The following is a 27,654-nucleotide window of genomic DNA, read 5'->3' on the forward strand; positions in this document are numbered from 1 at the left end:
TTTGCTCGATTTAGTTTTCAGCGCCGACTCTTATCAATTTTTTTCTCCATCCCTGCCTGTTGAGGATGCAGATCACCTTCGCCTCAATCATTAGATCAATCACTGGATGAATGGAAAAGGGCAATAACTCCCATTCACCAAAGTGAGTCAGGTGAGAAGCATGAGGCCAATAGTAGCTGTATGTTTGTGTCCTCTGTGTTTACATGTAAGCGTGAGAGACTATGGGGGAGCCACCCCCAATTTTGACCACACCTGCCACTGGCATGCACCCAGTGTAAAGGACTGGTTAAAGGCAGTGGCGTAGCGTGGGGGGTGCAGGGGGGCCGGTCGCACCAGGAGCAACATCTGGGGGTTAGGGTTAGGGGGCACAAATCCATGGGTTAGGGGGCGCAAATCCATGGGTTAGGGGGCGCAAATTACTTGCCTTGCCCCGAGTGCTGACAACCCACGCTACGCCACTGGTCAAGGGTGTACCCCTTGGGTCAAAAAAATGTTAGCCATCCCGAATTTAAAGATTTATCCCGTTCTTAAACCAAATATGCCTCCCAAAGCATATTGCAAATCACTACAAAAAAGAGGGAGTCAATTCCTGTCCCAAGGTCCATCTGCAGCAGCAGATCCCGATGTCAATCTTTCTCCTTTCCCCTTATCCCTGATGTAGCTCTTTCCTGACCCTCTTATTCCCTGGCAGGGAGAGGGGCCTTTTTGGGGTCCGCCTCAGGTGCCAAAATGTCGTAGGCCAGCCCTCAGGCTTACAATCTAAAATGGCACAAACACAAGAGGAAAACCGATTGGGAGGGAGGAGGAAATAAGCAAACTCAAGTGACACGTTTGCCTAAGAACCAGCAGGGGTGAAAAAAAAAAGATCAAAAAAGAGGAAATAGCGCACCTGCGCCAGCAGAGTGATCCTGCAGCCTGTCTAGTCTCTCAGCTGATCTAGGGGCTGCTGCCAGGTTGCTGGACTCCGACTCCCATCAGCCCCTGTGAGCATGGATGATGGGAGTTGTAGTCTAGCAGCATCTGGAGGAAACCAGGTTCTCCACCCGTGGCCTAAGAGGGAAAATCCTCCCCAACACCAAACTGATAACACGGACAAGGCAGCAACAAGCGAGGGAGTAGACGGAAGGAATATGGAGAGCAGGCAGTATTCAGGTCAGACGTTGCCAGGGCTCCACAGTGTCGTTATTCAGCTGAAACAGGCATGTTTGGGCAAACTGAGATGGGGCGGGGTGGGGAATGCAAAGTCTTTCTTCTTGTCAAGGACTTGTAAAGTTCTGGAAGCCACTGAAGGTGAACGGAGGTAGGTTGGGGGAACATGAAGCTCTCTCGGGCAAGCAAGCGACTGGGTTGACGTCGCATTGGCTAGCATCTTGGTCCAAGGTGAAGTAGACGCCGTCCGGGGACCTGCTGGAGGGATCGTCGTTGAAGAAGTTGTAAGGTCGGAGGATGAAGCCCACCCCGTTGCCAACCGTCACGGTGTTGGGGATGTCCTCAGCGTGCGGCACATGAAAGAAGCCGGTGGAGATCCAAGCCACAAGGTCCTGGGGGGGGGGGGGAAGAGCGGCAGGAAACACAACAACAGGCCTGTTTGTCACGAGTGGAAGATGTTTTCCTCACTAATATGGTCATGGAAGAGAACTTCAATTCTTTTCATGTAACATCTAATTCCTTAAAAATCAGAACTGTCACACCACAGGGATGTGTGCTAAGTCCCTACCTGTGTTCATTGTATACATACGATTGTGTATCATCTGACCCGTCCAAGGCAATTATTAAGTTTGCAGATGACACCACCATAATGGGTTTAATAACAGGTGGAGATGAATCAGTGTATAGAGAGGCGGTCCAAAAAATACCTACATGGTGCCTAGGGAACAATTTGCACCTTAATATCAGCAAGACAAAGGAGATGGTGTTGGACTTTCGGAGGAAGAGAGGAGAACTAGCCCCGCTGTACATCGGGGAGGGCTGTGTGGAGAGAGTCTCTTCCTTTAAATTCCTAGGAGTTTATCTCAGTTAAGACCTTACTTGGAAAATAAATACAACCCAGGTGGTTAGGAAAGCCCAAAAGAGACTCAGAATATCTCCTCAGAATATTGCGAAAGAATCAATCAATATTTGATGATCTCCTTATACCGGTCAACAATAGAAAGTGTCCTTTCATACTGCATCACGGTGTGGTACGCTGGTTTGACATCAACTGATAGGAAGTGCCTACAGAGGGTGGTGAATACAGCACAAGATATTATGGGCTGTCTTGTGAATCCGCTGGATGAAATAGCGGAAGAACGTTGCCTCAGGAGAGTGAGGAAAATTCTCAGGGATGATTCACACCCTGGCCGGCACTTTCTTGATCTCCTGCCCTCGGGCAGAAGATATAGAAGCAGGATTAGTCGCACCAACAGGGTAAAGAAAAGCTTCTATCCATGGGCTGTTAGGCTGCTGAATGAAAAGATAACAACCGGGCAACTGACTTTCAGGTTTGGTGGGTGTGCATCAGTAAACGAGGGGAATTAAGACTAAGAGAGCTGAGTGGAGGGTGCTCGTGTAATCTCACTGTATACAAGTTGTACAAGTGACAATAAAGTATTTCAATTTTTTTTCAATTTCAATTTCAATTTTCCCAGTTCTCAGTGTGTTGAAACAGGATTTGTATCCCCTGTAGTTGGTGGGCCAGTCGAGAACAGGCTGCGTGTAGATCAGAGATGGAGACTCAGTGGCCCTGCAAAGGTTGCTGGGTTCCTATCAGCCCCAGGTAGTATGGCCAGAGGTCAGGAATGATAGGAGCTGGAATTATGCAATATCTGGGTTCACCATCCCTGATGTAGGTGGTGCTCAACCATCCTAGATGGTCTGTGGCCAGATTGTGGGCCCTTTATCTATCAGATGCACAACTGAACTCAGGGGTCAGGAGCAAGCCAGCAATAAATCACACAGGGTAGGTGAAGTTAACTCTTAAAGGAAACAGAATCGGCTCAGAAGTGCCAGGCCTAATGAGCACAGCTACTCTTCTTCAACAAGGTCTTGCAGAGTCTGAAGGTCCCTGCCTTCCCACAGCTGCCTAAGTCTCCTCGCCAGAGTTTCCCCCATCCAATCTGAGACTATGCCGGTGTGGCTGCTTTTTGCTCTGCTCTCTTCACGCCTCTCCTGTCCTGTTTGGAAGCCCCCTTAGGCAAGAAGTTCCACAGGAATGAAGTCCCCACCAAAGAGGCTTAGCTCCTTGTAAATAACCCTGCAACATAATAGTATCCTAGGCAGAGCATGACCTAGATCTAAGGCCATATGTTCTTTGGGTATGCCAGATTCACAACATTTAGACCATTATCATTATTACTGGTACATCTCCTTTACCCTTTGTGATGGCCTGGGAATCGGATTCAGAGGCTGAACCTGAGGAATCCCACCCTGCACAGGATTCCCCACCTCCAGAACCAGCTGAGCCAGGGCTGGGGCCTGAGCCTGAAGGGTCCTCACCTGTGCTGGATCCTCAGGTTCAGATCAGTGTTTCCTCAAACTTGGGTCCCCAACTATTGTTGGACTACAATTCCCATCATCCCTGACCACCTCTCTTGCAAGTTAGGGATGATGGGAGTTGTAGTACAACAAAAGTTGGGGGCCCCAAGTTTGAGGAAACACTGGTCTAGATGATTCTCATGGTCCCTTGTGCAATTCTAGGATCTCAGCACTCACCTCGTTGACGATGGTCTCGTTGTCTATGAAATCAGCAAAGACCACCAGTGGATCCCAAGGATCATTCTGATTATAAATGCACGTGCTGATCAGCTCCTCCTCTTTCCGCTTGGTAACAGCCACCTTGTACCTGAAGGATGCGGATAACGGGGAAAATGGTTGAGAGGATGAAAGCAGATGGAAAAATCAAAATTGGAAACAGAATTGTTAGAACCCAATACTAAAAATTTGTCAAAAATGTATAACTTGCTGTTGAAATGGAATACGCAGGATGAAACGGTGAAATCAGCTATGATTAAGTGGGCACAAGATTTTGGTCATAACATTATGTTTGCTGACTGGGAAAAGTTGTGGACCACTGGTATGAAATTTACCGCATGTAATGCCTTAAGAGAAAATATTATGAAAATGATTTACAGGTGGTACATGACCCCAGTCAAGCTTGCAAAAATTTACCACTTGCCTGATAATAAATGTTGGAAATGTAAAGAAAATGAAGGTACCTTTTTTCACCTTTGGTGGACGTGCCCTAAGATTAAGGCGTTCTGGGAAAAGATATATAATGAATTGAAAAAGGTATTTAAATATACCTTTCTGAAGAAACCAGAGGCCTTTCTCCTGGGTATTGTCGGCCAAACGGTGTCAAAGAAGGATAGAACATTTTTTATGTATGCTACAACAGCAGCAAGAATACTCATCGCAAAGTATTGGAAGACACAAGATCTACCCACCTTGGAAGAATGGCAGATGAAGGTGATAGATTATATGGGACTGGCAGAAATGACGGGCAGAATCCGAGACCAGGGAAGAGAGACGGTGGAAGAAGATTGGAAGAAATTTAAGGACTATCTTAAGAAATACTGCAAAATTAATGAGTGTTAGAATGGCGTTGATTTAGAAACTGTGTGGTTTCCAGCCGAATTGGATAAGTAATAAGAAAAGAAGGGTTAAAAATTTAAACGAAATTAAGGGGAAGGATTTGCTGAATTAATATAATAGAAACTGGAATACAGAGAGGGGAGGTATGAGGAAGTCGGGAAAGTAAGGTATAAGAAAAAAAGGGAATGAAATTATACCTGTTCTTTTTTGTTTCGTTTTTCTTTTGTCTGTGTTTTATTATTGTTTTATTTTGCTTTTATATAACTATTGAAAAACTTAATAAAATTCTTTTTTTAAAAAAAAGAGAGGATGAAAGCAGAGGCAAGAGGCAAGTTCTTTGTCTTTATTCCTAGCAGTGCAGTCTTCTACTTAGAATACGATAGTCCGTGGCAAGATGGCTGCCATCCATCCCAACTGCCGTATACTGAGTCACACCACTGGCCTGTCTAGATCAGTATTGTCTGCACTGACTGATGGCAGCGCTCAAGGGTTTCAGACAGCGGACATTCCCAGCCCAAGGGGAGCATTCTGCACCCAAAGCAGATGCTCCACCTGTAGCCTTATTCGACTTATTCGACTGGTGAGGTCTGCGTTGCTCCCGGGAGGGAGAAAGGAAGTCAACTGACACTGAGGTTGAATCAGAGAAAGAGTTTATTCTGCTCTCCGGATAGCAGAAGGCACTTGCGTGGTCAGTTCACAGCAAGTCCAAAGAAATGAGAAATTTCATGCAGTATATATATCCTCCAGGCACCCTCTCCTCCCTTCCCCACGAATCCAACCACATCAGCTTATACACGGAAGTTGACATCCATGACCATAAACAGATATTCCTGTTCCGGTACTCTAGACCATAAAAGGTTGTTCCTGTTCCTATACTCTTTTCTTGGGGCAGGAGGTCACCAACTCTAAGAACACTCCTGGCGCCGTTCCTGGGTCTCTTGTCAGACCTGACAAGGTCTGTGCGTCTTTGTGGTCAGGATGTAAGATAAGACCCAGACGTGCCATCCCTGCTCCACTTTGGAATGGACAAGGCCATTCATTAGGCGTCACGGACCGATAAAGGAGAGAGCTTTGTTTATACAGCTGTGTTCTTGCTATGCATTTGCTCAAGAGCTCAAGTTAATGGTTTTTAGCTAATGCACCCTTGGAGAAGGAAAAATGGATTTGGGGGCCCATTTCAGACTGATTTTAGATTTGGGAAACCCATTCCTTCACACCAGTGAGCTACAGCCCTCCAGGGGTGCACTTCCAGGGTTGAAGTCAAATTGCTAGAGAATCACAGCACCTGCCGTGGCTGCAGAGACTGGTGACTCATAACTGCTGCCTCCCGAACGGTTTTTGCTGTGTTAGCAGCACTGAAGTGACCCAGGAACGACCCTCAAAAGGAAATAGGGTGGATAATGAATTCAAAAAGATGTTTAAATTAGTGACCCCCCCCCCAAAAAAAACCCGAAGCCTTTTTTGCTAGGGATAATTGGGACGGACATTCCAAAGAAGCTGATTAATCTTTTTATGCATGCAACGATGACAGCCAGAGCTTTTATATGCACAGAAATTGAAGAGGGAGAGATTCCAACCAAAGAAGAATGGCTTATAAAAATCAACGGACTATGCTGAAATGACAGAATTGACCGTAAAACCAAGAGATCAGATTGATGAACTGCTTATGGAAAAGTAGAGGCCTTTTTTTTCTTCTTCTTTTTTGGACTGTCAAAGTATTTTAGCGATATGAAGTCGCAAGCAGGATTCTGAGTTATGAATGAGGGGGAGCAAAAAATGAATGATAGGCTGGAGTTAGGGGGGATTTAGAAACACGTATTATGCAGGGACGTGAGTGGCGCTGTGGGTTAAACTACAGAGCCTAGGGCTTGCCGATCAGAGGGTCGGCGGTTTGAATCCTTGCGATGGGGTGAGCTCCCGTTGCTCGGTCCCTGCTCCTGCCAACCTAGCAGTTCGAAAGCACGTCAAAGTGCAAGTAGATAAATAGGTACCGCTCCAGCGGGAAGGTAAACGGCGTTTCCGTGCGCTGCTCTGGTTTGCCAGAAGCGGCTTAGTCATGCTGGTCACATGGCCTGGAAGCTGTACGCTGGCTCCCTCAGCCAGTAAAGCAAGATGAGCGCCGCAACCCCAGAGTCGTCCACAACTGGACCTAATGGTCAGGGGTCCCTTTACCTTTACCTTTATTATGCAGCAACCAAGGATAAGGAAGAAAAAAATCAGTGCAGGAAGGGTGGGAAGTCAACAAGAAAAATATCAGTGAATTATAAATTTGTTTAAAGCTTTGAAAATTTAATAAAAATCAGTATTTTAAAAAATGAAACAGGGTGGCATTTATCTGAAAGGCAATCAGGACATGGTTTGCTGTTTGGGGCAATAGATATTGGTCATAATATAGACATGGAAGCATGGGGACCATTGTGGAATAGGGATATAAAATTTCCAGCAGGTTACGGTTTAAGAGAAAATTATATTAAAATGATTTATCGATGCTATCTAACACTGAGTAAACTGGCAAAAATGTATAAAACGAAATCAAATAAGTGTTGGAAAAGTAAAGAGGAAGAAGGTTCTTTTTATCATATGTGGTGGTCTTGTTAAGGTTAAGGCTTACTGGGAAATGATATACAATGAAGTGAAAAGGATGTTTAAAGTAGCGTTTTTTAAAAAACCAACAACAACCAGAAGCCTTTCTCTTGGGAATTATAGGGATAGAACTGCCTAAATTGTATAGAAACTTATTCATGTATGCAACTATAGCGGCAAGAATGTTACTTGCCCCAAAATGGAAAGAAGTAGTCCCAGCAAAGGAAGAACGGATACAAAAACTTATGGAATATGCAGAAATAGTGTAAATTACCAGAAGAATAAGAAATCAAGATAACAAACTTTTTATAAAAGAATGGAAACGGTTTATTGAATATTTACAGATAAATTGTAAACATATAAAAACACTAGCAGGATTACTGTAATAATCTGCAGCTACATAAGAGTATATACTATACTATATTATACTATACTACATAAGTGTATATATTATAAAGAAGATAAATAAATGAGTAAGTTAAGTTGGATAGGCAGAAAATATTAAAAATAAACTTAAGGAACTGCAGAAAGAGGGGGAAAGAAGTCAAGTTTAAAAACGTCAAAATGATTGCAAAATTGGTGAAATGTATATACAGTCGTACCTCCGCTTACATATCCCTCCAGTTACGTAAACTTTGGAATACGTAAGCGGCAAACCTGGAAGTATATTTCCGGTTTTTTGCTGTGCGCACATGTGTTGAAGTGGTAGACCACTTCTGTGCATGCGCAGAAGCGCTCTACCGCCCCGCACGCATGCAGAAGCGATCTCTCCGGTTGGGAAAACCTCGGGATCCAGCCGGGTCTCCGGAACAACCGGAGGTACCACTGTACCTGAAAAGTATAAAAAATATTAAGAAAAAAAGAGAAACGTCATGGTTCTTGTTGCCTACCTGCCCCAGCTAATGGACCTCTCCATGGTGCTAGCTTCAGGTAAGTGTTCTCCAGCAAAGCTGGTGATCTGGATGCGGTAGCTTCGCTGATGGTTCCACTGGTTCTCCCGGCTGGTGGCAAAGTGCAGGTACCGGGGGACTTTGCCGTCCAGCGGAAAGGCAGCATCTTCTTCCTTGTCCAGGGTTCGGGTTGTGAGAACGGGCCGTTGGATCTGGTGCTCTGGGCTCCAAGGGGCCGCCACGGACTCAAACGCCATATCAAGAGCCACCAGGGAGTTCTTGATCCCTGACAAAAGCAAAGACTAAGAAAGAAGAATTTCCCATTTCGGACCCTAGAGACAAACCCTCATCAAAACAAGACTAAAAAAATTCCTTCCAGTAGCACCTTAAAGACCAACTAAGTTAGTTCTTGGTATGAGCTTTCGTGTGCATGCACACTTCTTCTTCAGATACTTCAGATGTGTATCTGAAGAAGTGTGCATGCACACGAAAGCTCATACCAAGAACTAACTTAGTTGGTCTTTAAGGTCCTACTGGAAGGAATTTTTTTTGTTTTGACTATGGCAGACCAACACGGCTACCTATCTGTAACCAAAACAAGACTGTTAGTAGAGCACGAGACTGTTCACCTCATTTGGGAATTATAGTGACAGAACTACCCGAACTGTACAGAAATTTATTCGTGTATGCGACTGCAGCGGCAAGAATGTTACTTGCCCAAAAATGTAAAGAAGAAGAACTCCCAGAAAAGGAAGAATGGATATAAAAAATTATGGGATATGCAGAAATGGCGAAACTTACCTGGAGAATAAGAAGTCAAGATAGCGAACTTTTTATAAAAGAATGATTTATTGATTATTTACAGACAAATTGTAAACAGATAAGAACATTGGAAGGATTCTTGTAATAACCTGCAGTTTCATAAGAGTTTATACAGTATTGAAAGAAGAGGAACAAATGAGGAAATTAAGTTAATTTGGATAGGCGGAAGATATTAAAGATAAATTTAAGGAACTGCAGAAAGAGGGGGGGAAGGAAGGCAAGTCAAAATGGTTGTAAAATTAGTGAAATGTTTAAACTTGAAAAGCAGAGAGAAAGAGAGAGAGTGTTAACTTCGGCGTCATAACGTCAAGCACCACTTTGGGCAAAAGATCCCTGCATTGCAGGGCGTTCGACTAGATTACTCTCACGATCCCTTCTGAATCTACAATTCTGTGATTCTTGCAGTCACTGGGATAACAGGCGCACCAACTCCTAGGGGCGGAGGGGTCTTTGGCCCCCTCAATATGTGCTGGCAGGGGGCTGGGCCCCTTCGATGCTGAGGGGGTGGAGAAAGGCGAATGTGGTGCAGTTCAATGACTGGCTCCTCCTGAGCATGAGAGAGGTAGCCATACTGGGCTGGGCGCTTGGCCTTCTCCTGACAATGCAATCTCACACACATGAAACGCATGCCAGCCCCTCACAATCTTGGGCGCAAGATGGCGCCTCTGAACACCAGCTTGGGCCTGTGGAGGAAACTTCCACCTTGTATTTGGGAGGCGTGGCCTCAAATTACCTCCCATCGTGTAGGATTACACAAGTCCCCATCTCTCTCAGCACCAGTTATCCGCCTGTCCGATGGGGATAATGGTGGTCTACTAACAGGGTCGTCTCAGAGGCAATCTGTCATTGCAAGCTTTTAAGACCAGCCAAGAACAGCTTGGCACCTTGAGAGCCAGTGTGGTGTAGTGGTTAAGAGCGGTAGACTCGTAATCTGGTGAACCGGGTTCGCTTCCCTGCTCCTCCACATGCAGCTGCTGGGTGACCTTGGGCTAGTCACACTTCTCTGAAGTCTCTCAGCCTCACTCACCTCACAGAGTGTTTGTTGTGGGGGAGGAAGGGAAAGGAGAATGTTAGCTGCTTTGAGTCTCCTTCAGGTAGTGATAAAGCGGGATATGAAATCCAAACTCTTCTTCTTCTTCTTCTTCTTGGCAAATTCTAACGGGCAGGGAGCTTCCCTGGGCTGATCAACAGCTATGAAACTCCCTCCTCCCTAACTTCCATTGTGGGAACTGTCCTTATCGTTTGCTTGCATTTCTCTGTGGACTTCCTAATTTGGTTTCCTTACAGCCGCCGCAACAAATGATGAATCAGTGCATATTTTATCAGCAGAGTAGGTCTCATTCCTTGTGCACAGATGGAGAACGAAGGGTTTGAGAGAGACAGAGGGACAGAAAAAGAGGAGACGGGGGACTTATCCACACTTTCCTCCGCACTTTCCAGGCACGGCCAGAGCTTTACAGTATCATATCTGAATGCCGCCCCTTTTTTTGCTCCAAAGCTTTCCCCACGAAAACCCACTCTTTAAAGCTTAATCAGAACAGGAAAGAGCAGGTCAAAGGGTGAGTGTGGATAAGCCCTGAGTTGGCCTAAATTGCACAATGAGCCAACAGGAGGCTTGAAAACAAGAGACCATATTTTCCAGATCTGAGCATTTTTCAATGGTTCACCATAGCTTTCCCTCTCTTCCAGGAGAAAGTGAGCAATGTACTGTATCACTCTGCCCTTTATATACAGAAACACCCTACAGCGGCTATATTGCAATGGCATCACTGCCTTTTCAGCTGGCATTACAAGACCGGCTCCTTGCCTTTTATCTAAAGGTGGAGTAAGAGAGGACTCTGCCTGGTCCATCTGTGGGAATGTTGAGGGTGGCAGGAGAGGATGTGTCATTTAATAATATCCTTCCTAACTTGTGCCAGCAAGTTTCTTCTCTTAGCAGAACGCATTCCCCTTCTTACACAGCAGGAAAACAAGTCCCTGACTTGTCTGAGCCTTTTACTATTATACAATTCAATCTAGCTCAGATTGAATTGTGTGTTCCTGGTAAGGTCTCCTTTGCATCCCTCCTAAAAGGATAAAGACACCACAGGTTTTTTCATGAGGAACAAAAAGTAGTTTTACTTACGACCAGGCAGAGCACAGTCTGATCTCTGAAGGCAGGCTTTAGGCTTAAAGTTACAAGGACGTACAGACAGGTTTACCCCATATGGGAGACAACATGGCAGGCAGTCCAGGTGATGCAGGAAGGTCGAAAAGAGAGAGAACTGGACCTTTTGTTAGGTCAGGTAAGGTCAAGCCCACATTTTAGTCACAAGCAAAGAAGGATGCTCCAGGCCAGGAGAAACAGAAGAAGAAGAAGAGTTTGGATTTGATATCTCACTTTATCGCTACCCAAAGGAGTCTCAAAGCGGCTAACATTCTCCTTTCCCTTCTTCCCCCACAACAAACACTCTGTGAGGTGAGTGGGGCGGAGAGACTTCAGAGAAGTGTGACTGGCCCAAGGTCACCCAGCAGCTGCATGTGGAGGAGCGGAGACGCGAACCCGGTTCACTAGATTACGAGTCCACCGCTCTTAACCACTATGCCACACTGGCTGGACCAAACATTCCCTTGCATGTCCACTCTAGCAAAACAAGGAATGTTGTATTTGACTGCTCCCAGCGGATTACATCCCACAGTGTCTTGTTCAGGATTGTTGTCTGGCAGGCAGCTCTCTGGGGAACTCCAACAAAAGTCTTTCCCAGCCTGACTTGGAGGAGCCCAAAACGGAGCTCTGTGTACACAAAGCCCGTGATTGTCTGCTGTGCCCACATTCCTTATTGGACCAGAGTTTGAGCAAATGAAGACTCCGAACAACGGCATCTCCCCATTTCCACATGCAAAGAGGAATAGGGTGAGATTACAAGCAAGCGGTAAGCCGTTCCCAACCTTGCCAATAGTTTTCTGCTGCTGTGGAAGTTAATCCCGATCATACAACCCAGGGGGGCAGGGCTTCTCTATTCAACCCTCGATATTCTTTCCAGGCCACACCCACCATCAAGGCCACACCCCCTCTCTCTAGGCCACTCCTCTCACTGGCTCTGCTCTCACACTATCCCCCAAGCCCTTTTCTGTGGCAGGAATGTGCCTCTTGCTTATCCTGATGGAGAAGAGAAGAACCCTAACCCCTAACATGGCAGCTTCTGGAAGTTTGCCCCTGAGGGAACGTGAAAAGTTTCCCCATTCCAACACAACCATTTAAAGAACTCTGCTTCATCGACATCTCTTTCTCTGCAATGCATCTGTAAAGCCCTAAACGCTGTTTTATGAAACAGGAGCATCTCCTGCTCATATAATTTACAAGCTGCTACTTCCCCTTGGCCCAGGTTTCTGGTTCACTTCTGCTCTTTGCTAGTGGAACCAAGTGAGGATTCCTCCCTCTATTGTGTGGGCAGGTAATCCCTCCCCCACCTGGCCTGGTCTCCTTGGCAACGCTTCCCCCAGGTGGGATTGGACAACTGACTGGGGTAGGCGGAGACCTCCAGGTATCCCACCTGAGGGAAGGCAAAGCCAAGCCTATGCTGTTGGAGCCGCTCCAGATCTAGGGGCTATGCGCGTCCACGCAAAGGTCGCCCCCCCATTTTATGCGGGGAGCGGTCATTGCTAATACTATCAGATGTTCTGTTATTTCATTTCTCTGAGTCCCGTTACTTTCCTTGCAACATGTGCTCCCTCGCTCAAGCCGTGTTGAGCTTCTGCCCTACCTGCACCATTCTGGACTGCATTTTTCTGGCTCCTGATCTCTGCTTATTGCACACTGAGGCAATCAGGGGGAGCAGTGGTGGAAACGGGAATAAAACCAGACAAGGAACAGTGTGTCAGCCGAATGTTACCAGTGTTCCAGAGACAGATGCCATCAGTTCTCTTAATCTGCCTCGAGATGATGGATTGCATTTTATAGACTATTTGTTGTTTCAGATTGTAAAAGGTAAAGGGACCCCTGACCATTAGGTCCAGTCGCAGGCGACTCTGGGGTTGCGGCTCTCATCTCTCTTTATTGGCTGAGGGAGCCGGCGTACAGCTTTCGGGTCATGTGGCCAGCATGACTAAGCCGCTTCTGGCGAACCAGAGCAGCGCATGGAAACGCCGTTTACCTTCCTGCTGGAGCAGTACCTATTTATCTACTTGCACTTTGACGTGCTTTCGAACTGCTAGGTTGGCAGGAGCAGGGACCAAGCAATGGGAGCTCACCCTGTCACAGGGATTCAAATCGCTGGCCTTCTGATCAGCAAGCCCTAGGCTCTGTGGTTTAACCCACAGGGCCACCCGCGTCCCAGCTTGCACACTTCTGTTAATAACAGAATTATCTCCTTATGTCAGACATCACAGTTCCCAAGTATCCAATAAGGGGACCCTAAACAGCACATTCAAGCTTGGGAACAGCATTATGCCGGAAATTGTGGCTGACCTTCCCAAGGGTGCTGATCCTTTATTCTCTCTCCCTCACCTTGTGATAGATCCAAGTTTCATAATCCTTGGCTTAGCATTGCAAAGCTTGGAGATTTGCACTGCTTACTGTACAAGGTGGGCATTGCAGCCCCAAAAGTTGTTCTCTGGCTTAGATTTTAACCTTTGCCAGTCTTCCCCTTGGTCCCACCCAGCAGTGGAGCATATGCCCACACTGCCCAGGGTGGGTGCGCTCCCAAGGGGGGAGCATGGTGTGGAGGATGCCCTCCCAGGCACGGGATAGCTGCTCAGGTGCCCAGAGCGGTGCATGCACCCTGCAGCCAGGGTGGACATTCGGCGTGCCGCCCACCCACAACTCCCAAGCCTACCCCAAGCTGTCAAAACCAAAGGGGAAGGGGGGAATGTTGCTGGCAAAGCGGCACAGCTCCCCTCTTACCCCGATGGCTTGGGGTAAGCTTGGGAGTCGCAGGCAGACAGTGCACCGAATGTCACCCCCTCAGTGAGGGCACCCAGGGCGGTCCGCCCCACTGCCCCCTTCCTATGCCCCTGATCCCACCCACTCTCCTTCTTCCAATCCCTGCCCCAATCCGACCTCATCATACTTCCAGTGACATCACCAAGGGTCCTAAAGGAGCCTCCCTGACTCATAATTTAAGCCAGAATAAACAAAATACAAATACATCACAAACGTCTCACAAGACTCTTACCCATCTGTTGTGGCAAAAAAAAGAAGAAGAAGCAAACATGCCTAATTGTTAGGAAATTGTTAGAAAAAACAACATGCCATTTTCCAAGTTCTAGCAAAAAAATAAAATGTTTAGTTTTCCGAGTGCTAAATAAGGGAAGGTTCACACAGTGTCCCTTTTGTAACCCACTAGTCTAGCTCTGGTACGTCAAACCCTATAAATAGACTGAATAGGAAAAGGAATTTTTAAACAGTCACACAAATCCTTACATTACTTGAAATGCAGAATGTGAGATTCCTGGAGGGAAGCTAGATTCGTTGTGGGGCGCCCGGTGGCAGGGGACCCCCAACTGCAACCCCGCTCAGTATTCAGCTATGGTTTCCACAGTTAGGGTGGCAGAACATAATGTTTTGGGAAGTATGGGACACCTACCTCCAACATCCAAGTCGACTTTGTAGTTCATAAGATGGTTGTGCATGGTCCCAAGTGTGTGCTCCCCGACCCTGTTTCCATACGCAGTGCCACCTTCCATGAGGAACGATGTGCTGATGTATCCCGTGGCATGGACCTTGACTTCTATTGCACCATTTTGGTAGAACACAAAATCCCAGACATAGTCATAGTTGATGAGAGTGGAGATGGCCCTCAAGACCAAAGCGTAGTTGTTCAACCCCCCGTAATAGAAAGAGCCCATGTCAGAAAAATGTCGCCGGAGAGGCACGCCCATGTCATGCTCAAAGATGCAGAAAGAGTTCTTGTTCAGTCTTGGGGTGTCAGAGTCTATCAAGTAGTGGCGGTCCACGTAGGTGGCCGTATAGGGGCAGTCCACTCCCCGAACCAATTCGTAAGAAAATTTCCCAATGCCAAGGGTCCCGTCCATGTACCTAGTCACCATTCCCCCGGGGCAGTTGGAGCCATAAGTAGCAAGAGCTTCTTGCAGACTCAACTCGTAGACAATCCTTTCCTCGCCAAATCTGATGTTGAAGAGGCGTGGCCCTGTGTTCACGTTCATCCCAAAGGCAAAGCTCCAAGACCGGTAGACAACATGGCTGCCGGCTACGGTGTAGCGCATCCCGAGGGGCTCAAATTGCAAAGGGCCTGGATGAGGAGAAGATCCTGAAGGCTTCCTGGAAGTAAAATCGTTCTTCAGATGGGCTGCCTTCACTCGGACCTCCTTCACACGCCCATCCATAAACTCCTTCTCCAGGTGGGCCATATTCTCATAATACTGGCCGTTGTAGAACACTTTCTTCACCTTCCACTCGGAGATGTTCAGGCTCCGGTGGTCCACCAACACCTCCAAGCCAATGGGGTGGATGTAGTACCCGCTGCCATTGACATTGTGGAACAGGACAAACCAGGTGGCTCGGTCGCCAGATTCAAACCCTCGGGGAGCTGTGGTCAGAGTAGCCAGGTTATTCCTATTATACTCACAACATTCTCTGAGGAAGTTGTTGGCCGCCTCGAGCTCCTGGAAAATGAAGGTGTCAATATCTTTGTACTCCTTCACCGTCACCGGCCTGCTGTGATACGGCACCTTCCTGCCAAATTTCTTCAGCGTGATGTCACGGTGGCCTGTTGGGTTCGGAAGAGGGCCTACCACGAATTCGGTGACATTTGGATCTGGCTGGTTCCCAAAGTACACCACAGCCAAGGCCTCCCGGTGGGGCTGAGCCCTTCCATGGTCCAGGAAGCCCAGAGCCCCTTCTTTAGAGGGGAAGTGCGTATCCAGGTAGTAAATGCAGTTATCGGAGGGCTTTGCCCGAGACGCATCTTCCAGGCGGACGCCAAGATTCTCCTTGAGGTATTTCACCACTTGGGCCATCTCAGCAGCTGACAGGTCAGCAAAGATCTCGCTCGGATCTCTGTTGGTGCCTTCGGGAGAATTCTGGAGCCCTGAGACGCCACACCTAACGACTTTTTCCTTTCTGGTCATCAAGACACAAACTAAAGCAAAAATGGTAGCCAGAGCCAATACCAGGAGAACAACCACGGCTTTCATGTTCATGCCGGTGTCTGCGAAAGGCAGCAGTGGTCGCGACACGCTCAGCAACCCCAGCTGCTATTTCCTTGCAGGAAACGGTTTGGGAGGGAAGGAGGGAGGGAGGGAGGAAAGCTGCTGCTCTGTTCAGAATTAGAGGAGGGTTCAGAGTTAGGAATGCATGGAGGCTCATCAGCGACTATAAAAGGCAGCCTTGCGCTCTCTCTGCCCAGCTATGTATCCACCATAAGCCCAAGCTGCTCTTGGCCCAGGATGATGGGCCAAGAGGTCTTGGATTAGTCCAAGAGGTCTTTGGAGAGAACGCCAGGCGCTAGGCAAGGCCCCAGAGAGGCAAAACACCCAGATTTAGCAGAGACCCTCAGAGAGAATGAGGTTGGAGGAGGTTTCTGTCCAAATGCTGTAACCCGATCCCTCCCAAGCCGAGAAAGTAATGATGCCTGCTCACGGCAGAAACCCTTTTCTGCCCTTTTCTCAGACCGCTCAAAAGCTCATTTCCACCATGTTCACATTGCCCGTCCCCCACCGCCCTGGTCCAGCCCAGAAGCACAGATTTAGCTTGGCCCTCACCCCATAGGAATATGTGTTCAGTTTACTGTTGAGCCAGCTATGCCATCGTGGTGGGTTGTCTATGTAACTCTCAATTCCTTGATTTAAAAAACCCCCCTGGGTTTCTGAGCAAGAGCAACACACTTCAAAACGGGGCTGCAATGAAGGAAACAGGGCAATATAATGTACCTGAAAGCACTTTCCTGTTACTCAGTTGGAAATGAAACGGCTTCTTAGGAACTGTTCCAAATGTGTGCTGGTGATTTGGGACATGGCAAACCTGGAATCTGTAACACACCCAGTGTAGTTTTCCAGCTGCCACCATAGGTCTAATTCACACAGCCTTGGAAACTTGCCTGCCTAAAACATCTCTGGTCACTTGCAAAAAACAAACAGCACCAAAAATAAGGCACACGATTCTGAAATTTGGAAAAGCCAAACCTGAAGGAACAAGACTTTCTTAGGCCTGTTCCCCCTCTACAGACCCTCTTGAGGACCAGCTAAACTTTAGCTACTGAAATTCAGTTGTGGGCTTGTTTTAAATTCTGGACTTGAAATGTCTTCTGACCTATCTGTGTTATGCTTTTATAACGTCTGCAAACCACTTGGGGATTTCATTTTATTGCCAAAAAATTTAAGTGGTATGCAAACGATTAAATAAATAGCAACCTTGAGCTCCCCAAGACTTGGAGCCATGTTCACCCCCTGCCCCCAACACAGTACTTTGGACAAAGGAGGCTTAAGAGTGCGGCTCGTTGTTTGTTTATTTGTTAATTTGCTCAGAGAGATGTACAGTTTAGTTTTTTTCTAGTTCACAGTGTCTGCCAAGAATCTTCACCTTACCCCGCTGAGGTGTCAAAACATACCAGTGGCTGGGCTTCATCAAATCAAGCAAAAACATGAACACAGAAACACCCCTCACCCTCAGGAAGCCATTTTACCATGAGGGCAGAGCTATGGTTCCACTTAAGGAATTCGCAACTGCAAGCAGGGCTTTTTTTCCAGCTGGGACTCAGTGGCGTAGCATGGGGGGTGCAGGGGGGGGGGCGGCCGCACCGGGCGCAACACCTGGGGGTTAGGGGGCGCAAATCCACGGGTTAGGGGGCACAAATTACTTGCCTTGCCCCGGGTGCTGACAACCCACGCTACACCACTGCTGGGACTCTATGGTGGGTGCCATTGTCGTTCTAAGAGAAAGAGGGGGAGCCATTCATGGTGAGTTCTGCTACCTCTTTTTCTAGAAAAATAGACTGACTGCAAGTGATCAAAAAAGGAGGTAGAACCTCAAAACGGTGAATAGGAGACTATAACGCAAGGTTTAAAATGCTTGTTGTGTTTCAGGTTACACCTTCAGGGGAAAATGAGGCATTTTTTTGGAGCATCGCAGCAGCAGCAGCATGACTCTGGCTGAAACACACTGGATATTTTACACCTTGCATTAAAGTTTCCTGCGCATGGCAACATTATTTTGAGGTTATGCCTTCTCCCTCCCCTCCCCCACTTGTGTCCTGGTGATTTGTAGGGCAGTGGTTCCAGTTTCGAAGTGCTCTCATCTCTTGCAGGTAAAGACATGGTTTTCTCTCCCTCTAGGGTTGAGCTAAAAAGAGAGAAGTTTTTGCAAGTTATAGCAAAAGCTGGCTGTCGATAGTGCCGATTACCCAACCCACTGAAGCAATAGTTTTTTTAAAAAAACAAAACGCTTCCACACACCCCTTCTCTCAATTTCATTTTTTTTTTAAAAAAGGAAAATATTACCGAAATTACAGAAGACTTGTGCTCTTAATTCTTTTATTTTATCTTAAAGATGGGCATCTCACCCAAATCCACTGGGCTGGATGGGAGAGAATAGCAACTGTGCAAGAATACTGTAAAGCAATCTGTAAATTCATGACATGAAGTCAGGCTCATATCATGGTTAAAAGGAGACACGCCAATTTCTCCCGGAATACTGGGTCTTGGACTACCTTTCGATTCACGGGAATCCCAGATTGCTAGTAAGAAAGTAAATAAGCAGATCTTCACTGCAAACCCACCCCTGATTTACATCAGTGTAACTACAGGAATTTCAGTTTGGTGAAGGCGCTAAGACTTCTTTGTTAAAAATCGCCAATCCAATGTCCAGAATTGCAGCCTACAGAGTTCCTTTTGGAGGGAGAATTGCTGTTAAAAGTCAGGCAGTCCAGGAGCTAATTACGCTTATTGAGATCTCCGGAAGGAAAAAGATATTTGAGCGTTTAGGTGACTGGTGAAAAGGGTAAATTTCAGTTGAGCAATGTGCCTGGGAGTGCAAATATAATTTGTCCAAACTTGTCCAATACACGCAAGCAAGGCTTAAGATTTGGGTTGAAAGATAATAGACAGGGAGATAATTGCTTAGGAGGAACTGCCCTGGTTACAATACTAATTTCACACTGAGCTGCCCACACGGATCCCTCTGCCACCCACCCACCCAAAGTCAAGAGCTTCTCAGAGCCTGGTCAGGTTTTGGAAGCCCTCGTAAGTGAAAGGCGGAAGGTTGGGTAAGCATGCCGCTGTTTTCGGCAGGCATGCAAGGTGGTTGACGTCACAGGAAGTCGGGTCCTGTTCGCTGGTGAAGAAAACGCCGTCCGGGGAGTAGATGGAGGGGTCGTCATCAAAATAGTTGTAGGGCCTCAGGAGGAAGCCAACTGCATTCCCAAGCGTCACCGTGTTTGGGACGTCCTCCGCGTGTGGTATGTGCAAGAAGCCCGTGGTAATCCAGGCAACCAGGTCCTGGGGAGGGAAAAAAACATTGGCTCATGACATCTGCTAAGAGGGTGCAGCAGTGATGCAGGACAGTCACACATACATGATAATAATACAGTGGTACCTCGGGCGGCGCTGTGGGTTAAAGCACAGAGCCTAGGGCTTGCCGATCAGAAGGTCGGCGGTTCGAATCTCGGGGTGAGCTCCCGTTGCTGGGTCCTTGCTCCTGCCAACCTAGCAGTTCGAAAGCACGTCAAAGTGCAAGTAGATAAATAGGTACCACTCCTGCGGGAAGGTAAACGGTGTTTCCGTGCACTGCTCTGGTTCGCCAGAAGCGGCTTAGTCATGCTGGCCACATGACCCGGAAGCTGTACGCCAGTTCCCTCGGCCAATAAAGCGAGATGAGCGCCACAACCCCAGAGTCGGTCACGACTGGACCTAATGGTCAGGGGTCCCTTTACCTTTACCTCGGGTTACATACGCTTCAGGTTACAGAGTCTGATAACCCAGAAATAGTACCCCGAGTTAAGAACTTTGCTTCGGGAGGAGAACAGAAATCGTGCTCCGGTGGCACGGCGGTAGCAGGAGGATCCATTAGCTAAAGTGGTGCTTCAGGCTAAGAACCATTTCAGGTTAAGAACGGACCTCCGGAACGAATTAAGTACTTTCCCGAGGTACCACTGTAATAAATCATGATAAATTTTATTTATACCCAACCCTCCCTGGCCAGAGCCGGGCTCAGGGCAGCTAACACCAGTAAAATTACAGTAAAAAGATAATAGGGGGAGAAAACCAATTTAAAATACAGGTTTAAAATGCTATTTAAAACGCACCCTCATTTTAAAAGTAGCCCATAGATCAAAACCATAAGGGGAGGGAAACATAAGGGTCAGACTGAGTCCAAACCAAAGGCCGGGCGGAACAGCTCTGCCTTGCAGGCCCTGCGAAAAGATGTCAAGTCCCGCAGGGCCCTGGTCTCTTGTGATAGAGCATTCCACCAAGTCGGGGCCAGTACTGAAAAGGCCCTGGCCCTAGTTGAAACCAATCTAACCACCTTGCGACCTGGGGCCTCCAAAATGTTGATACAGCTGAGGGCACATTTATGCCACTCCCACTGCAATGGCTTCCCCCAAAGAATGCTGGGAACTGTAGCTTACCCCTCAAAGAACTACAGTTCCCAGAATCCTTAGCAAACTACAGTTCCTAGGATTCTTTGGTGGGGAGAGCTCTGGCTGTTAAAGTGCTATAAAGAGTGTTTTAAACATGTGAACTCAGTCTACGCTGAAACTCAAAAGAGTTTTTCAACATGCGTTCATGGGTTCAAAGACAGCTCTCTGAAGTTGGGGGGCAGACTGGTGGTGGGTGGAAAATAGCTGATGTGGATCAATGAGCAATTATTAGCAAAAGCCGGAAAATTCTTTGCTCCAACTGTCTGACGTGCACCCGTAACCTGGGAGTGGGGTAGACTCTATGTCTGGAGCCAATTTGTGAAAGCAGCTTTTGACAAATGGCTTCTATTTCGTGAGGGATGAATTGGGATTTTGTGGTGGCTGCTTGCCTGCTTGTACTCCCACAATAATCTGCTCAACGTGTAGGTTTGTAAATAAACACAAAAGGGAGGAATTCGATGCAGAGCCTAAGATGAACGTTTCCCCGGCACAATGATTTTTCCACGGGTAACAGAACATTATCTCCCCTCTGCTTGCCCCAAAATCTGTTCTTCCAACAGTCTGGAGGAGATTAGGGGATGGTTCGGGGCATGTGTGGTATGAAAGTCCCGTTGTAGAAGCTGGCGTTGGTCTGCTTACGCCATAATTTAACTGAAGGCTCAAGGCACGACCCAAACTGACCAAGTTAAGTTTGCGGGATCAAATACTTTCAACTCAGGAAGCTGAAGATGGGAAGAGATTGCTGAGAGAGGGACAAAATCTGGAAGGAAATGTCACAAGATTCCTATTGGGAAGATCTCAAACCACGGAAACCGCCATGGGAAATCCACTCCACTTCCCAGTGGGGAGGAGTTGTGGTGGACCACGTGGCCACCCACTCCCCTCCGGGGGCAGGGGACGAAGTCCCGCGTCCCCCGGAGGTTCCCAGCTGTGTCATTCGTCTGCCAGCCAATCCGCTAGCTGAGGGGTGTGGCCGGGCCCCATTTAAACTGAGGCGCGATCCAGAGAGCTTCCTCTTGGCTCACTTCCTTGATCTCTTGCATACAAATTTCCAGAGCCCTAAAGGTCTCTGATCTGAAGACGCACAGTTGCCCTTTATCCCATACCCTCCCTCCTGGTGTGCTCCCTGCCCCGATGAGCAGTCAGAGGCTTCAGGAGACTGTACCCATGAGGGTTCAGATTCTGCCTCTGTTGTTGTTGTTGAAATTTGTTGTGGATGGTAAGCTAAAAGGTAAAGGGACCCCTGACCATTAGGTCCAGTCGTGGCCGATTCTGGGATTGTGGCGCTCATCTCGCTTTATTGGCAGACGGAGCTGGCGTACAACTTCTGGGTCATGTGGCCAGCATGACTAAGCCACTTCTGGCGAACCAGAGCAGCACACAGAAACGCCGTTTACCTTCCCGCAGGAGTGGTACCTATTTATCTACTTGCACTTTGACGTGCTTTCGAACTGCTAGGTTGGCAGGAGCAGGGACCGAGCAACAGAAGCTCACCCCTTCGCGGGGATTCGAACCGCCGACCTTCTGATCGGCAAGTGCTAGGCTCAGTGGTTTAACCCACAGTGCCACCCGTGTCCCCTGTAGTGGATGGTAGGAGAGGATATATTGATTACCGTATTTTTCACTTCATAAGATGCACTTTTTTCTTCCTAAAAAGTAACAGGAAATTTCTGTGTGTCTTATGGAGCGAATGCGAGGTCCCTGGAGCCGAATTGCCCAGGGCAAAAAGCAGGTCATGCTTTTTTATTTATTTTTTAAAGAGGGAAGTGGGTGTTGAAACAAAGCCGCTGATCGTTTGCGGAGAGAGAGAAAAGGAATGCTAGAGATAAAGAAGGCTACCTGGGAGTGGGGAGGTAAAGACAGCAAACTTGCAAAGGGGGGAAACAGGAAGGCTAAAGCAATAAGGAGAGAAATTAGAAGAGAAAGAGTAGCAAAAAAACTGCTCCAGCTAAAGAAAAGACACTAAGGCAAACAAGAGGGAAGGGAGTGTTGAAAGGAAACAGCTGATCGGTGGGATCGGAAGAGAGATAAGGGAGGCTAGCGGAGGCTGCCTGGGATGGGGGAGGTAAAAGCCCATGGATCCTCACGATTTTTACATTGGGTCACCCGAAATTCTCCATCAGATCACATAGCATGTCCATGGCTACACCCTGTACTAAAAGAATCACGCACCCACTGTTTCCTGGGGCTGCAACGGTACAAAAATGTGGTTACAAAGCACGGATCCACATGGATCCTCAGGACTTTTGCATTGGGTCACCCCGAATTCACCATCAGATCACATGTCTGTGGCCACAGCATGAACCACAAAAATCATACATCCACTGTTTCATTCAGAATATTTTTTTCCCTTGCGTCTTATGGCACGAAAAATACGGTAAATATTATCTTTCCTCACTCACGCTAGTGAGCTGGTAGCAGAGCACATTCCCTGTATATTTCAGGAAGCTAGTTGGTAGAATCTCTTGAGTTAAGCAATCCAGTCTGGCTTGTCCAGATTGGATTTGTTCCTGGTAACTCCCCTTTGTTCCCTCTTAAAAAGAATCAAGGCACAACAGTCTTCTTTTAAAAGTACCGTATTGGCCAGAATATAAGTCGTACCTGCAAATAAGCCGCACCTTTAAAATTCAAGGGGGAAAAGGCAATACCTGAATATAAGCCGTTCCCTTAAAATTCCGCAGGCACTCACACCCGTAAATGGCAAATGCAGAAGAAGCGATATTGTAAATGCCAATTTTTGAAAGGTTGTGAATTTAAGCCACACACTACTTTTCATGGTCGGAATTTGGGGGGTGGGGTGGCTTATATTTGGGCCAATCCAGTAATAAGAAGTTTACAGTGGAACCTCGGGTTACATACGCTTCAGGTTACATATGCTTCAGGTTACAGACTCTGCTAACCCAGAAATAGTACCTCGGGTTAAAAACTTTGCTTCAGGATGAGAACAGAAATTGTGCTCTGGTGGTGCGGTGGCAGTGGGAGGCCCCATTAGCTAAAGCGGTGCTTTAGGTTAAGAACAGTTTCAGGTTAAGAACGGACCTCCGGAACGAATTACAGTCATACCTCGGGTTAAATATGCTTCGAGTTGAACGCGTTCGAGTTGTGCTCCTCGGCAACACGGAAGTAATGGAGTGTGTTACTTCCAGGTTTTGCCGCTTGTGCATGCGCAGACGCTCAAAATGACGTCGCGCGCATGTGCAGAAGCGGTGAAAAGCGACGCGTGCATGCGCAGACATGCCGTCACTAGTTGCGTTTACCTCTCGTTCCTATCTAGTGGTACCACTGTAAGTACTTAACTTGAGGTACCACTGTACTTACATTCAATTCACAGTATGATCCTGAAGGCAGGCTTTAGCTTGCAGTTACAGAAGAGAGTTTGACTTCGTCCCATATTGGGATTGAGCCCATGTGCTGCTGGCTGAGAGCCAGCAGACAGCTAGAGAATATCAAGAGAGCAGCATCAAGAGAAGGGTCCAGAGAAAGATGGCTGCCCTTTTATGGGGTCTGCCAGGATCACACCCACCAACCTGGTCACATGCAGGGGGAGGATGCTCCAGACCAGCTGTCACAGGAAGTCCTCCTGGCTGGAGCAACATCCCCCTGTGGGTCCACTCTGGGCAAACAGGAAATGTTGTATTTGACTGCTTTCTGTGATGTTACAACCCACAAAACTGGTATACCGCCCTATACACATAGATCTCAGGGTGGTTCACAATATAGAAAACACAGAACCTATAGGTACTGGTGGCTCCTAGCAGGCTTCTCTGTCTAGGAGGTTCCCCTATGGAGATTCCTGTCCATCACCCTCAGATGCAATGGTCTCCCTATCTAGAGCCCCTGCAGCCTCTGACTCTGCCCCACATCACTGCTGGATTGAAGGGCCATGGACACATGTCAGACCCTCCAAGTGTCTCTATTTTCCAGGGACAGTCCCGGATTTACAGAAGCCATATCAGTTTCTGGTTTGATCCCAGAATGTCCTGCATTCCCCTGTTTTCATAGGAAAAATGTTGGAGTTGTGTGACCCCTGAGCCCAGGAGATAAGTAACTAAGCAACCTTTAGAAGACATCTGGAGGCAGCCCTGTACATAGAGGGAAGTTTTTAAATGGTTAACGTTTTATTATGTTTTTATGAATGTTGGAAGCCGCACAGAGTGGCTGGGGCAGCCCAGTCAGGTGGGTGGGGTAGAAATAATAAATTTGTTGTTGCTGTTGTTGAATAAAAAGGTAAAGGGACCCCTGAGCATTAGGTCCAGTCGTGGCCGACTCTGGGGTTGCAGCGCTCATCTCGCTTTATTGGCCGAGGGAGCCGGCGTACAGCTTCCGGGTCATGTGGCCGGCATGACTAAGCCACTTCTGGCAAACCAGAGCAGTGCACAGAAATGCCGTTTACCTTCCCGCCGGAGTGGTACCTATTTATCTACTTGCACTTTGACGTGCTTTTGAACTGCTAGGTGGGCAGGAGCAGGGACCGAGCTCACCCCGTTGCGGGGATTCAAACTGCCGACCTTCTGATTGGCAAGTCCTAGGCTCTGTGGTTTAACCCACAGCGCCACCCATGTCCCTTGTTCTTGAATAGGATGTCTCTATTTTCATCGGATAAATGTTGGAGGGTACGCACTAACCAGCGCCAAGAAATTTGGCGAGTTAAATGGATTTGGGCCACACAGCCAGCAAATCCATTCTCCCGCCTTTCCGGGCAGCTTTCAAAATGCAAGAACAACCACAGGAGGGAAAGCGCTTGCTGTTTACAGTCATTTCCTTTGACAGAAATGCAACCGAGAATTCCAGGCCAAGAATTCTAGAACATTCAGCTCTTGGGTTGATTTGGCTGGGCTCAGGCCTCAAATCCCACAGAAAACGGTCAAGTGGCCTGTTCTTCCATTTATGTGAGAGTTCAATGAACATTAATATCAAGACGACACACCAAAAACATTATTATTAGCCGCACATTAATCATTTCTTTCCTAAGAGATGGCAACTGTGCTTAGGAGGATGTGCGCGACACATGGAAAACATTGCTCCGACTCACCATTTTTTGCATTCCACACAAGACAAAAAGCCTTATGGCGGTTTCTAATCCTGCATTTGCTGATGCAGTTTTAATGAGGAAGCAATGAGGTATTCATTAGCAGGCAGCATGGGGAGTCGTTAACTCTTCTGAGAACACCAGTTCTCCACCAGTCAATTATTTTACCCAGTCTTGGAATCAGAAAAGGGAGAAAATCCAGCTAATATATTGGGAGGTACTGGCAGTAAGGTAAAGGTAAAAAGGTAAAGGACCCCTGGACAGTTAAGTGCAGTCAAAGGCGACTCTGGGGATCAGAAGGTCGGCAGCTCGAATCCCCACGATGGGGTGAGCTCCCGTTGCTCAGTCCCTGCTCCTGCCAACCTAGCAGTTCGAAAGCACGAAGTGCAAGTAGATAAATAGGTACCACGCTGGTGGGAAGGTAAATGGCGTTTCCGTGCACTGCTCTGGTTCATCAGAAACGGCTTAGTCATGCTGGCCACATGACCCGGAAGCTGTATGCCGGCTCCCTCAGCCAATAAAGCGAGATGAGCGCTGCAACCCCAGAGTCAGCCACGACTGGACCTAATGGTCAGGGGTCCCTTTAACTTTACATTAACTTTACCCATTCCGTTGTCCATGTTCCTGCCATTCACATTTCCCCCTCTTTATAAGCTACTTATGCTGTGACGCCATGCCAACATATTTTCATTTGTGTACTTTTGTTAACACTCATGCTCATTTGCAGACATCCCTCTTCAGGAATAGCAGTATACAGCACCAACAGGAAATGTGGGGTCTGTAAAAAGGGACAAGCTTCTCCCCCTTCTTTTTCTCCTAAGTGTAAGTTAGTTGTAAAGGTAAAAAGGTAAAGGACCCCTGGACAGTTAAGTCCAGTCAAAAGTGACTCTGGGGTTGCGGCGCTCATCTCGCTTTCAGGCCAAGGGAGCCAGCGTTTGTCCACAGACAGCTTTCTGGGTCATGTGGCCAGCACGGCTAAACTGCTTGTGGCACAACGGGAAGCCAAAGTGCATGGAAATGCCATTTACCTTCCCGCTACAGTGGTACCTATTTATCTACTTGCACTGGCATGCTTTTGAACTGCTAGGTTGGCAGGAGCTGGGACAGAGCAACGGGAGCTCACCCTCTCGTGGAATTCGAACCGCTGACCTTCCAATCGGCAAGCCCAAGAGGCACAGTGGTTTGCAGTTGGGTAGGTTCAAGCATACCAGCTGCTGGTTCTCTCCTGCAAATGCTGCCTCCAATCCCTCCGTCTATGTGAACTAGCAAACACAGGTTCAGAAACCCCCAGATTTGCTTCAAATGTGTGTTTCCACTTCGAAGACGTGTGAAAGATGCATTGAAACCTATTCCCCTTTATATCCTGCTTGAAAAGCCAATAGCAACCAAGGGTCGCATGATAAGGGAAACAGGTGTGTAATAGATTTGTTGAGCGTCTAGTTTCTGGTTTGAGTCTGCATCCTGCCCAATTGCATGGAGGTTGTACAGATTACCAGAAGCTTCGGCAGAGAGTGTTAACTCACCTCATTGACAATCGTCTCATTGTCTATGAAGTCAGCAAAGGCAACTGAAGGAGTCCAGGGGTCATTCTGGTTATAGATGCTGGTGCTATATGGTTCCTCTTCCTTGCGCTTGGTGACAGCCAGTTTATACCTGAAAAGTAGAGTAGCAAAGAAAAAAGCAGCAGCAGCAACAACAGAAAACAAAATGAAGCATCGCTGAAGCTGAACAGTATCCCCACTTTCCTACAGATGAGGTCCAGCATCACGCTATGGGGCTTTGTCTTTGCTCGTGGCCGACTGCAGCTGACAAGATAGTGGATGCTCTCCTGAAACTGGGACATGGGACGCTTGCCGACAGGTGAGGTGGCTCCTTACTGCTCTTCCAAAGCAGAAATGCAATTGATTCCCCACACTATCAGGGGTTGTGTGTGCTGCGAGTGGGCCATCTGAAACTTGCAACCACTATAGCCTTAGTGTGGCTGGGTGCCCATTTATGACCCTAATTTTTTTAAAAAAATAATAATCAGAATTTTAATTAGTGCTAAACACTTCCCCAGCAAATACGTTTTCAAATGAAATATATACAGTGGTACCTCAGTTTTCGAACATCTCCGGTGACAAACATTTTGGTTTTCAAATGCCGTAAAACTGGAAGTAAATGCTTTGGTTTTTGAATGTGCCTTGGA

General features: G+C 47.4%; 2 protein-coding genes and 1 long non-coding RNA gene across 4 annotated transcripts in view; all 3 read right to left on the bottom strand.

The window, feature by feature from the left end:
- Positions 1 to 27,654, bottom strand: part of LOC309354435 — a 146,429-nt gene that overhangs the window by 46,146 nt on the left and 72,629 nt on the right. The window lies entirely within an intron of this gene.
- Positions 503 to 16,264, bottom strand: AOC3 (amine oxidase copper containing 3). The gene is made up of 4 exons (XM_081883990.1): positions 14,429 to 16,264; positions 8,043 to 8,328; positions 3,691 to 3,820; positions 503 to 1,541 (listed from the first exon to the last, which is right to left on the bottom strand). The coding sequence occupies exons 1-4, from the start codon at positions 16,002 to 16,004 to the stop codon at positions 1,257 to 1,259; spliced, it is 2,277 nt and encodes a 758-aa protein (XP_081740116.1). The 5' UTR covers positions 16,005 to 16,264; the 3' UTR covers positions 503 to 1,256.
- LOC309354107 (amine oxidase [copper-containing] 3-like) overlaps positions 17,291 to 27,654 on the bottom strand; it is a 29,345-nt gene continuing 18,981 nt past the window's right edge. Inside the window, exons 3-6 of one of the 2 annotated variants that reach the window (XM_081883957.1) lie at positions 26,990 to 27,119; positions 18,589 to 19,295; positions 17,689 to 18,141; positions 17,291 to 17,537 (exon numbers count right to left, since the gene is read on the bottom strand). In XM_081883957.1, the coding sequence (XP_081740083.1) occupies positions 19,011 to 19,295; positions 26,990 to 27,119 (415 nt within the window). In that variant the 3' untranslated portion in view covers positions 17,291 to 17,537; positions 17,689 to 18,141; positions 18,589 to 19,010. Of the gene's footprint in view, positions 17,538 to 17,688; positions 19,296 to 26,989; positions 27,120 to 27,654 lie in introns of both variants that reach the window. The other variant, XM_081883958.1, reaches the window with a different exon arrangement.

This window comes from Podarcis melisellensis, assembly GCF_964234715.1.
Source record: "Podarcis melisellensis genome assembly, chromosome: 13".
NCBI classification, from domain to species: domain Eukaryota; kingdom Metazoa; phylum Chordata; class Lepidosauria; order Squamata; family Lacertidae; genus Podarcis; species Podarcis melisellensis.

What these genes read in the sequence shown, in the direction of transcription:
- AOC3 (XM_081883990.1), bottom strand. Translation starts at nt 16,004, where the DNA reads ATGAACATGAAAGCCGTGGTTGTTCTCCTGGTATTGGCTCTGGCTACC. An exon ending in AGTCGACTTGGATGTTGGAG is followed by an intron (nt 8,329 to 14,428) that starts GTAGGTGTCCCA and finishes TGCTTTTGTCAG; the next exon opens with GGATCAAGAACTCCCTGGTG. An exon ending in ACGAGACCATCGTCAACGAG is followed by an intron (nt 1,542 to 3,690) that starts GTGAGTGCTGAG and finishes CCCCCCCCCCAG; the next exon opens with GACCTTGTGGCTTGGATCTC.